The sequence below is a fragment of the Somniosus microcephalus genome, chromosome 6 (assembly GCF_052327205.1).
Source record: "Somniosus microcephalus isolate GS21.2 chromosome 6, FLI_Smic_1.0, whole genome shotgun sequence".
NCBI lineage: Eukaryota > Metazoa > Chordata > Chondrichthyes > Squaliformes > Somniosidae > Somniosus > Somniosus microcephalus.
Genome location: NC_140992.1, coordinates 111862440 through 111874527, shown reverse-complemented (window position 1 = coordinate 111874527; position 12088 = coordinate 111862440). Strand labels below are relative to the sequence as shown.

The 12088-nt window shown below is 50.3% G+C and overlaps 1 protein-coding gene across 2 annotated transcripts in view; it reads right to left on the bottom strand.

Moving 5' to 3' along the window:
* The window catches only part of klhl30 (kelch-like family member 30), a 191589-nt gene extending 180992 nt beyond the window's left edge, over positions 1-10597 (bottom strand). The window contains exons 1-2 of one of the 2 annotated variants that reach the window (XM_085990697.1): positions 10107-10597; positions 4083-4928 (exon numbers count right to left, since the gene is read on the bottom strand). In XM_085990697.1, the coding sequence (XP_085846823.1) occupies positions 4083-4856 (774 nt within the window). In that variant the 5' untranslated portion in view covers positions 4857-4928; positions 10107-10597. The remainder of the gene's footprint in view (positions 1-4082; positions 4929-10106) is intronic. The other variant, XM_085990696.1, reaches the window with a different exon arrangement.
* Between the last annotated feature and the right edge of the window lie 1491 nt (positions 10598-12088).

Sequence of the window (12088 nt, the reverse complement as noted above, 5' to 3'; positions counted from 1 at the left end):
TCAATCCGCGGAAGTGGATATTGCACGGTGTGAAGGACTGGGTTCACTGTTACCTTAAAGTCCCCACAGATGCGAACCTTCCTTGGTTCCCCAGGCATGCTGCTCAACGACTTTTTCATCACAGGGACAATGGGTGTAGCCCACTCGCTCCAGTCTACCTTGGACAGTACTCCTGAACGTTCCAAACTCTCCAGCTCTGCTTCGACAGCTGGGCGGATCGCATAAGGTACCGGTCTGGCCTTAAAAAATTTTGGGCTTGCGTTTTCTTCGATTTTAATTGTTGCTGTCATGCCTTTTAGTGTTCCGAGTCCTTGCTGGAACACTTCTTGTGCGTCGGTTAGGATCTTTGACAGTCGCCCAGGTGTGACGTCGTCATCCTTTTTGGCAGCCACAGTCAGTGCTTGTATGGAATGCCAATCCAGCTGTATTTTCCGGATCCATTCACGTCCCAGTAATGGTGGTCCTCCATCTTGCAATACATACAGGTCTAGTTTTGGTGTTTCCTTACCGTTATATATAACGGTCACCCTTATTTTTCCTTTGGGGTAGACTTTTTGCCCCGTGTACGTCTTCAAAATAATTTTTGTGTCTCTCAAGGGTATGTGTGAGAATAGCCGCTCGTAGTCCCGTTGGTTTATGACTGTTAGGGCTGATCCTGTGTCCAATTCCATTTTTACCTGGACTCCTGCTATCTTGAGAGTGACCCAAATGGTTCGGTGATCCTCTGTTTTGATCACATTATGTAGTTTCAGACAACTCAGCTCCCTGTTTTCGGAGTCGGTACCACTCTTTTGTTCATCTGAACTATTCTCCGTCACCTTATGTACCTTCTTGTACTTTTCTTTTGGAGATTTCTTATTGCTGGTTTTCTTTCCCAACCTGCAGACTCGTGCTATGTGTCCTACTTTTCCACACTGTCTGCACACTTTGTCTTTGAACCAGCAATCATTGTGGTCGTGTGTTGTTCTGCCGCAGCAATAGCACTTCTCTGTTCTGTATGACATTTCGTTTGTGCCATATTCTTGCGGTCTCTGTTGTATCTCTGCAGTGCCCCGTGCTGCTGCTTCATATGATACCGCAATGCTGAAAGCCTTGTCCAGCGTAAGGTCCTTTTCAGATAAAAGCCATTTCTGGGTTCCTTCACTTTGAAGCCCACACACAAACTTGTCCCTTAAGGTATCTGCCAGTCCCGTTCCAAACTGGCAGTGTTTCGATAGTTTGCGCAGTTCTGTTAAATATTCAGCATTGCTTTCATCCTTATGCTGGTTCCGTTTGTGAAACTTGAATTTTTCTGCTATCAGCAGCGGTGTGGGGTTTAAATGTTCCTGTAGTATCGTCACTATGTCTCCAAAACTCTTTTCCACTGGCTTCGCTGGGGTTACTAGATTTCGTAATAAGCCATACGTCTTTGCACCCATTAAATTTAACAATACCGGTGCTTTCTTGTCATCTGACACCTCATTTGCCTTGCAGTATACCTCTATTCGTTCGACATATGTAGTCCAATCTTCGACTTCATTGTCAAATGCGGTGATACTGCCACTCTTCGGCATTTTGGGTGTGGTTTACAATGGCTTAAAATGGCATCTCCCGCGCTTTCCTTCCTCCCTCGCTGCTGCCAACGCCGCTCTCGGCGGTCCTCATGGCAATGGCAGCGCCCTGTAGGTTTCGCGCGCTTCTCCTGCACTGCTGCCAACGCCACTCTTGGCAGTCCTCGTGGCAATGGTGGCGCCTCGCGGGTTTCTGCGCGTCTCTCTCCCTCTCCTCGACGCTGCTCGGCCCCTGAACACCGGCTGCACCCTGTGCGCTCTGCCCTCTCTCTCTCTCCCGTCGACGCTGCTCGGCCCTTTGCTGTGCCGCTCGGTCGGGCTCTAGCCCGCCGCTGTCCGGGAAGAGTCTGCGCACTACCTGTTGCCAGCCCGTTTCGCTGGACCACCGCGACTGGAAAGCCAAGCCTGGCTCTCAACAGCCTCCCCCGCAATTCTCGAGTCTCTGCTGGATGACTGGGCGGTTGCCCATGGTCGACGCCTGTGTCTCTGGCCTTGACCTCCAACCTACTGGTCTCCAGGAACGAATCCCTGGGAGGTGATGCAGAGTTGCAGGTAGGATTGAATTTGCCTCGTCGCCAATGTTGTGTCCGTCAGTAGTAAGACACAGGCTGCAGGAGAACGGTACAACAGGTGTTTACTCAGCGTGGCTCACTCTGGAACTGAACTGTACAGATTACTACTCAGTGCTATATACAGGTGTGGTTACTGCCGGTACTACAGTATACATGAGCTGTAAAAAGTAGTTCCCCCCTTAAAGGTATATACATTACAACATCCTCGAAGATTAAATATATCATTACAGGGCTGTACCACTAGAGGAAGTGGAAAGCAGCATTAAAGAGGCCACAGGGTTCCAAATGATTGGTCCGAGACAATGACTGAGGTCTCAGCCAAGACTGAGGCCTTCAACAGTTAAGCAATCCGAGGCCGAGGAGGCCTCCACTGGGCTCTCTCCCTCCATTTGGGGAATGTGGGTCTCTTTCCACCACTAGCCCAGGCCTACCGGCATGGTTCACCTGGCAGTCCCAGGGACCAGGAATCAGTGGCTGACAGGAGGGAAATGGGACGGTAACCTGGCCCCTTCCCCTTCCCCTCCCCTGGGGCAGGTGATCCCAGCAGGGGTGGGGGAAGGGGATCTCAGGCCAGGTGGGTGAGGTGGCTTTTAGGTACTGGTGAGCCCCATCACACAATTTTGCCTCTTTTCCACCAGTATCCCTGCCAGAATTGGATAGTGGCAGAAAATCCAGCCTTCATGGAAGTACAGTTCTGTGTTTGCGTAGGTCTGCTCTGGCTGCTGATTGTATGTGTATTACACTGTGTTCTCCAGATTAGCCTAATGACTTTTCCACATATCCTTCTAGCCAGTCATGTGTTGTGCACACATATATGATTTCAAGAAACCGCCAGCATGTTACACAATATTCATTATAATTTAATAGCACAAACTGTTCTTTCTTCCCTCTCATATGACACTATAGATCCAAAACAGTATAAAGTTACTCATCAATTCAAACCATATAATAAAAAGGCACAGACACCAGGGAGTAATTGCAGGAAGAAATCAAGTGTTGTTGTTAAGGTGACATCAAAAGCTATCAGAGCAAAACTCGAGTAGCTTAGAATTGCCATCAAGACTAGATTAGACTGATTCGATTCCAGGCTATAACAAACCTCCAGGTATCCATTCTTTGTATATAAACCATCCAAACTCCTTGATTAGATTCCAGCCTGCTACTCACTCCCAGATATCTGTTGGTATTATATAAACCATCCGAACCACATAGCCTATAACTCACTGCTGGGTATCCATTATTCTATAAACCATATGAACCCCTCGATTAGATGCCAGCTTGTAACTCACTCCCAGGTATCCAACAACAACAACAACGACTTGTATTTATATAGCGCCTTAAACATAGTAAAACGTCCCAAGCCACTTCACAGGAGCGTTATCAAAACAAAATTTAACGCCGAGCCACATAAGGAGATATTAGGGCAGGTGACCAAAAGCTTGGTCAGAGGTAGGTTTTAATGAGCATCTTAAAGGAGGAGAGAGGTCGAGCTGGGGAGATGGTTTAGGGAGGGAACTCCAGAGCTTAAGGCCTAGGCAGCTGAAGGCATGGCCACCAATGGTGGAGCGATTTAAAATCAGGGATGCACAAGAGGCCAGAATTGGAGGAGTGCAGATATCTCGGAGGGTTGTAGGGCTGGAGGAGGTTACAGAGATAGGATGGGGCAAGGCCATGGAGGGATTTAAAATCAAGGCTGATAATTTTAAAATTGAGGCGTTGCCGGACCAGGAGCCAGTGTAGGTCGGCAAGCGCAGGGGGGGATGGGTGAACGCGACTTGGTGCGAGTTAGGACACGGGCAGTAGAGTTTCTGGAGGACGGAAGATGGGCGGCCGGTCAGGAGAGCCTTGGAATAAAACTGTCTGTCCTGGAGCTGCTGTTCTTTTCAGGTTTAATCAACAATTATTCAGCATTAATCAATAGATAATTGGATCAATTGGTACAATGCTCACTACCCCATACCTTGTTGTGAAATCCCTCGATCCGTTTTCTGCAGTGTTCGCACTCCTGAATGAGTTTGTCGGGCAAGAGTTGGTCTCGCAGATATTCCACAGACAGCAGTGGAAGGTGAACCAGCTCAAAGAGCTCGGGAAGAAATCGGCTCCTCTCTGCCTCGTTGTATCTGATCCACCTCAGGAGGGCCTGGACCAGTCTCTGCTCATCTTGGACCTGCAGCAGCTCCGCACCGAGATACCCCAGGAGCCGCTCGCTGCCCAGCACTAGGAACTCTTCGCTTTGGGACACCGCCTCAAAGTTCTCCAGGAGGAAGGAACGCGCTTTGGCAATGACCTCTGGACAGCCGTACAGCTCTCCAAACTCGTAGATCCCCAGACAGTTTGAGGGGTTGATCTGTTGCTGGAGATAGCGGCTGCACACCTTCTGGACGGTGCTGAACTGCAACAGGTTGGAGGTCTGTGTCAGGGACTCCACATTCTGCTGGTTTATGGTCAGCTTCCCTGTATAAGCAAAGTCTATCAGCATCTCCATCACCGCAGGCTCCACCTCTTTGAGCTCCACCCGCGCCGCGATGCTCTCGAGGAAGTCCCCCGAGAACATGGCATGGAAGTAGACGCTGCAAAGCGCCAGGACGCTCCGATGGCAGGGGAATTCGCGGCCGCCGACCAGGAGGGTGACGTCGGAGAGTCTGGGGTTGGACCTCAGGGATCTCAGACCCTCCAGCATGCTCTGGGGGTGAGAGGGGAGGCAGAAGTCAAGGTCGTCCACGTTCCGCACCATCGCGCTCCGCTGTTTTGGGGGCAGTCCGATGCTTTTAGAGACACATTGCAACCAGCATTTGCGAAGCTGATCCTGAACGAAAGCAGAGAAATGAACTTTACTTTACAGACTCAGGATGGGGACTTTGACCCTAAATTGGGCCATTTGTAGGGCAGCTGAGCAGAAGTCCCAGGCTCCATCTCTGGTCAGTGCTCAGTTAGCTGATTTCAGCTGGAGCAGCATTTGGGACTCTGCAGTAGTGTCAGCTGTGGTTCAGTGGTAGCACACTCGCTTCTGAGTCAGGAGGTTGTTGGTTCGAAGTCCCACTCCAGGTACTCAAAACACACAATCCAAGCTGGAATGCCAGTGTAGTGTGAAAGATCCCATCGCACTATTTTGAAGAAGAGCAGGAGAGTTCTCCCTGGTGTCCTGGCCCATATTTATCCCTCAACCAACATCATTAAAACGGATTATCTGGTCATTATCTCATTGCTGTTTGTGGGAGCTTGCTGTGCGCAAATTGGCTGCCGTGTTTACTACGTTACAACAGTGACTACACTTCAAAAGCATTTTATTGGCTGTAAAGGAGCTCGAGGTTATGAAAGGCGCTATATAAATTTACAGTTGGCCTCAACATCTCCAGACTGGAGAGGGGCAAAGCAGCTAGGGTTCCTGCTCATGATAAGTGCTCAGTGACCCCAGTTAGACAATGCATGTTGGGTGAGTACAGCTGTGATGCTTCACACAGTTAAATAACTGCAAGCATGCACTGTGTGAGATCACACAGGAAGAATGGGCATGTGCAGATGTACTCGAGGGCACATGGCACCAGAGTGACCAGTTATAATGGCATGTTTCAGAGTGGCTATTAAAAATTTGCCTGCTATAGAATGGCCAGCTACTGAGCGTCCTGTCTCACGGAGCGTCCTGTCTCATGGAGCGTCCTGTCTCACGGAGCGTCCAGAGGCCCCACAGCAGCGGCGGCGGCAGTGCGGACCTGGGAGGAGCGGCGAGGGCGATAAATGGAGAGCCCGAGGCGCAGGTAGGCCCCACAGCAGCAGCAGCGGCGGCGGCAGTGCGGACCTGGGAGGAGCGGCGAGGCGGCGGCGTCGATAAAAGGAGAGCCCAAGGCGCAGGTAGGTCCCACAGTGGCAGCAGCGGCAGTGTGAACCTGGGAGGAGCGGCGAGGCGATGGCGGCGATAAAAGGAGAGCCCGAGGCGCAGGTAGGCCCCACAGCAGCAGCAGCGGCGGCGGCAGTGTGGACCTGGGAGGAGTGGCGAGGCGGCGGCGGCTATAAAAGGAGAGCCCAAGGCGCAGGTAGGCCCCACAGCAGCAGCAGCGGCGGCGGCAGTGCGGACCTGGGAGGAGCGGTGAGGCGGCGACGGCGATAAAAGGAGAGTCCGAGGCGCAGGTAGGCCCCACAGCAGCAGCAGCGGCGGCGGCAGTGTGGGCCTGGGAGGAGCGGCGAGGCGGTGGCGTCGATAAAAGGAGAGCCCAAGGCGCAGGTAGGTCCCACAGCGGCAGCAGCGGCAGTGCGGACCTGGGAGGAGCAGCGAGGCGGCAGAGGCTATAAAAGGAGAGCCCGAGGCGCAGGTAGGCCACACAGCAGCAGCAGCGGCGGTGGCAGTGCGGACCTGGGAGGAGCGGCGAGGCGGCGGCGGCTATAAAAGGAGAGCCCGAGGCGCAGGTAGGCCACACAGCAGCAGCAGCGGCGGTGGCAGTGCGGACCTGGGAGGAGCGGCGAGGCGGCGGTGGCTATAAAAGGAGAGCCCGAGGCGCAGGTAGGCCCCACAGCAGTAGCAGCGGCGGTGGCAGTGCGGACCTGGGAGGAGCGGCGAGGCGGCGGCGGCTATAAAAGGAGAGCCCGAGGCGCAGGTAGGCCCCACAGCAGCAGCAGCGGCGGTGGCAGTGCGGACCTGGGAGGAGCGGCGAGGCGGCGGCGGCTATAAAAGGAGAGCCCGAGGCGCAGGTAGGCTTACCAATCTCAGAGCTCCAAGAGCGGGAGAGAGAAGTAAAAAGTAATTGAAGTGTGACGTCACCAGAAAGCAGGTAAGTGATTGGTTGGTGAGTATTTCTCTCTTTCTTGTTTTTTTCCAAACTTAAATTTTGTGGTTTATAGTTTTTAGGGTCTCTGTTGTGTAGCGGGAACTGCTGATAAACAAGGGCCCTTGAGTATATCATTTGATTGGAGTGTAACTGGTGGGATTGATTTGATTTAATTTAATTTGAATTAATTAAAGGGTATGCCATGGCAGCACAGCTCGGTGCCGTGATATGCTCCTCCTGCACTATGTGGGAAATCAGGGACACTTCCTGGGTCCCTGACGACCATGTGTGCGGGAAGTGTATCCAGCTGCAGCTACTGGTAGACTGCATTGTGGCACTGGAGCTGCGAATGGATGCATACTGGAGCATTCGCGATGCTGAGGACCAAAGTATGTATTTAATTGGCCAGCCATTTCTTTGTTCCCCATTATAAATTCCAGATTCTGACTGCAAGGGACCTACGCTGGACTTCACCAATCTTTTTCTCTTCACATATCTATAAAAGCTTTTACAGTCAGTTTTTATGTTCCCTGAAAGCTTACTCTCATACTCTATTTTCCCCCTCTTAATTAATCCCTTTGTCCTCCTTTGCTGAATCCTAAACTGCTCCCAATCCTCAGGTTTACTGCTTTTTCTGGCCAATTTATATGTCCTCTCCTTGGATCTTATGCTACCCTAATTTCCCTTGTTAGCCACGGTTGAGTCACCTTTTTTGTTTTATTTTCATGCCAAATGCGATCTTTGAATGTTCGCCATTGCCTATCCACCGTCAACCCTTTGAGTGACATTCCCCAATCAATCCTACCCAACTCGCGCCTCATACCATCGTAGTTTCCTTTATTTAAATTCAGGACCCTAGTCTCTGAGTCAACTACTTCACTCTCCATCTTAATGAAGAATTCTATCATATTATGATCGCTCCGACCCAAGGGGCCTCGCACAACAAGATTGCTAATTAATCCTTTCTCATTACATAATACCCAGTCTAAGATGGCCTGATCTCTAGTTGGTTCCTCGACATATTGGTCCAGGAAACCATCCCGTATACACTCCAGGAATTCCTCCTCCACAGTATTGTTACTAATTTGGTAAGCCCAATCTATATGTAGATTAACGTCACCCATGATAACTGATGTGCCCTTATTGCACGCATCTCTAGTTTCCCATTTAATGCCTCCCCAACCTCCACATTACTGTTTGGAGGTCTGTATACCACACCCGCTAACGTTTTCTGCCCCTTGGTATTTCTCAGTTCTACCCATACAGATTCCACATCATCAGAGCTAATATCCTTCCTTTCAATTGTGTTAATCCCCTCTTTAACCAGCAATGCTACCCCATCTCCTTTTCGCCTATCTTTCCTGAATATTGAATACCCCTGGATGTTGAGTTCCCAGCCTTGGTCACCCTGGAGCCATGTTTCCGTAATCCCAATCATATCATGTCCGTTTACCTCTATTTGCACAGCTAATTCATCCACCTTATTATGAATGCTCCTCACATTAAGACACAAGGCCTTTAGACTTGTTTTTTTAACACGCTTACACCTTTTAGAATTATTCTTTACTGTGGCCATGTTTGATTTAAACCCTTGATTTCTCTGACTGCCACCTTTGTTTTTCTCCTTCCTGTCTTTTGCTTCTATCCTTGTTTCCCTTTCCTCTGTCTCCCTGCTCAGGTACCCAACCCCCTGCCATTTTAGTTTAAACCCTCCCCCAGAGCACTAGCAAACACTCCCCCTAAGACATCGGTCCTGGTCCTGCCCAGGTGCAAACCGTCCGGTTTGTACTGGTCCCACTTCCCCCAGAACCTGTTCCAATGTCCCAGGAATTTGAATCCCTCCCCCTTGCACCATTCCTCTAGCCACATATTCATCTGAAATATCCTTCTATTTCTACTCTGACTAGCACGTGGCACTGGTAGCAATCCTGAGATTACTACCTTTGAGGTCCTATTTTTTAATTTACCTCCTAACTCCCTATATTTAGCTTCTAGGACCTCATCCCATTTTTTACTTATATCGTTGGTACCTATATGCACCATGACAACTGGCTGTTCACCCTCCCCTTCCAAAATGTTCTGCAGCCGTTCCGAGACATCCTTGACCCTTGCACCAGGGAGGCAACATACCATCCTGGAGTCTCGTTTGCGGCCGCAGAAACGCCTATTTATTCCCTTTACAATAGAATCCCCTATCACTAAAGCTCTCCCACTCTTTTTCCTCCCATCCTATGCAGCAGAACCACCCACGGTGCCAGGAAGTTGGCTGCTGCTACCTTCCTCTGATAAGCCATCCTCCCCAACAATATCCAAAGCGGTATGTCTGTTTGAGAGGGGGATGGTCACAGGGGACCTCTGCACCACCTGTCTGCGCCTACTACTCTGCCTGGCGGTCACCCATTCCCCTCCTGCCTGTGCAGCCCTTACCTGCGGTGTGACCAACTCCCTAAACGTGTTATCCATGACGTCCTCAGCATCGCGAATGCTCCAGCATGTATCCACTCACAGCTCCAGCACCGCAGTGCGGTCTGTCAGTAGCTGCAGCTGGATACACTTCCCGCACACATGGTCATCAGGGTCGTCCTGTCTCAGGGAGCGTCCTGTTTCACGGACCGGCCTGTCCCACGGACCGGCCTGTCCCACGGAGTGTCCTGTCCCACAGACCGTCCTGCCTCACGGAGCGTCCTGTCTCACGAAGTGTCCCGTCCTGTCCCATGGAGCGTCCTGTCCCACGGAACGTCCAGTCTCACGGAGCGTCCAGTCTGTGTCCTGTCTCACGGAGTGTCCTGTCCCACAGACCGTCCTGCCTCACGGAGCGTCCAGTCTCACGGAGCATCCTGTCCCACGGAGCGTCCTGTCTCACGGAGCGTCCAGTCTGTGTCCTATCTCACGGAGTGTCCTGTCTCACAGAGCAGCATGACATGGAGCAAATTATGTTATGAACAAATACAGTCGATGCAAACAGGATCTTGAAGGGCAGGGGGAAGGGAAACGCCAGCACACACTTGGGCCTGGATGGTAGCTGACTATAACCGGCTGCTCACATTCGGCACCTACTAGTCCCGCTACAGCTATGGCTAGCGACATTTCCTAAATATTCTGCTCTATAAATGGGCAGCTGTGTTTTTCTTTGGGATCTCTAGTTGTCGACGGAGTCTAACGTGGCTCTTTAACCTTTTCCAAATCCTCCCGTCTCCCTCCGAGCACAAGTGCCTCAAACTTACCCGAGCTCTTCGATTGGCCCCTTGCAATTTTAAAAACACATTTTAGACTGATTCCTCTCTGAGTGAAGACTTGACTTAAAACAACGCAGAGGAGTTGTACAGGAGAGGAGTCGAGCTGTGGAGGCTGGCCTGAGTACTGTGTCTTCACGTGCACCGTGGTGCTCCTGCTGTGTGGAGCTATATTTATCCTCTCTGGGGACAGAGCACTGCCCTGGCTATCTGCCTTCCCGTCCCGCCACCTGTTCTTAAAGCAACACTGCAGTCCAAGAATATCATTTAACACTAGCAAATAGCCCCCAAGCCACTCATTTCAATCCATATTGTGAATAGAAACCCCCACCCCCAGGAAATTCCCGGTGTGGGACTTGGACTGACAGACAGGCTTCACTACAGGTCAGAGCAAGACAAGAGGGCGGTGTTCTCCAGCAGGATCCGTGATTGACAGCTGTCAAGGCATCAGAGAAACGCACTTGCATGTTCGGGCTCCACTTGAAGCATTCAAAAGGGCAGCTCCCCTGATGGCTCGAGGGGTAAATTCCCTGCCCTGTGTGGTGCTGAGCCATATAAGTCAGTAAAGGCCCCAGGTTCCACCCTCTGTGATGAGTTTGCTGATGGTAGTCAGGTGGCTGATATGGGCTTTGCAATTGGCTCAGCCTCCCCTGGGCTATGAAGGGTAAAAAACAACTCAAATTTATAATCCTGACCATTACCCAGTGGCTCCTGCTGGAAGATGTGCGTGTGAGGATGTCGACTGAGGATAGGATCAGGTTTGCCTGTGATGTCCACGTGGTCACATAGACAGCAGACACATAAGAACATAAGACGTAGGAGCAGGAGTAGGTCATTTGGCCCCTCGAGCCTGCTCAAGGCTGGGGTTGTTTTCTTTGGAAGAGAGGAGGCTGAGGGGAGACCTAATTGAGGTGTATAAAATTATGAGGGGCCTGGATAGAGAGGGCCTATTTCCCTTAGCAGAAGGGTCAATAACCAGGGGGCATAGATTTAAAGTAATTGGTCGGAGGTTTAGAGGGGAGTTGAGGTGAAATTTTTTCACCCAGATGGTGGTGGGGGTCTGGAACTCACTGCCTGAAAAGGTGGTAGAGGCAGAAACCCTCATCACATTTAAAAAGTACTTGGATATGCACTTGAAGTGCCGTGACCTACAGGGCTACGGACCAAGTGCTGGAAAGTGGGATTAGGATGGATAGCTCTTTGTCGGCCAGCACGGACACAAGGGGCCGAATGGCCTCCTTCTGTGCTGTAAATTTCTATGATTCTATGAATCTACTAGTTGTTAGGTTTGGCATGTTTACCATTCCATCCCAAGAGGGAGATATGTAGTGAAAATTCGTATGTAGTGACGAAAGCCTGATACTAAATCAGCACCAGCATGTTTGAAAAAAAAAGGACTCTTAAAAGGTCGTTTGAACACCTGCCAACTTAACTTGGTTGCGTTGTGGACACATTGTAAAAGAACACGCAGCAGAGGACAGATCACCATAGCAACAAGAATGAGTCCAGGCTGGCTGGACATCTTTTTGAACACCTGCATATATTTGGTTGTGGACACAGAGAAAATAAGTGTGTCAATCAATCGTGGGTGGCATTTGTAGGAACCAATTGTTGATAAGTCACCGAGGTGTGGGCACAGGTTAAAAAGGGCTTATAAAAAGCTAGACTTTTCAGAGTGAAAAGAGACACAGCTCCGCCATGACTGCTCCAAGCTTGCCTTTCGCTTCCCGGCTCACTTGATATCTTCTTGGCTGCTTGCTGCCAATCTTCCCGACAAGCTTGAGCCAACCATGAGTATATAAATTTTGTTGTGGAGTTAGTCTAAGATAGACATTAAAGCTTATGCATTTTGGAAATTCAGAATGTGTTGTATTGTTAAGGCGATTCGAATTCGAGCATAAATCCAAGATATTGTTAGACTTCTAAAGTCAATTTTCTAATGCATTAATAATAAATCATTGTTCCCTTTATAA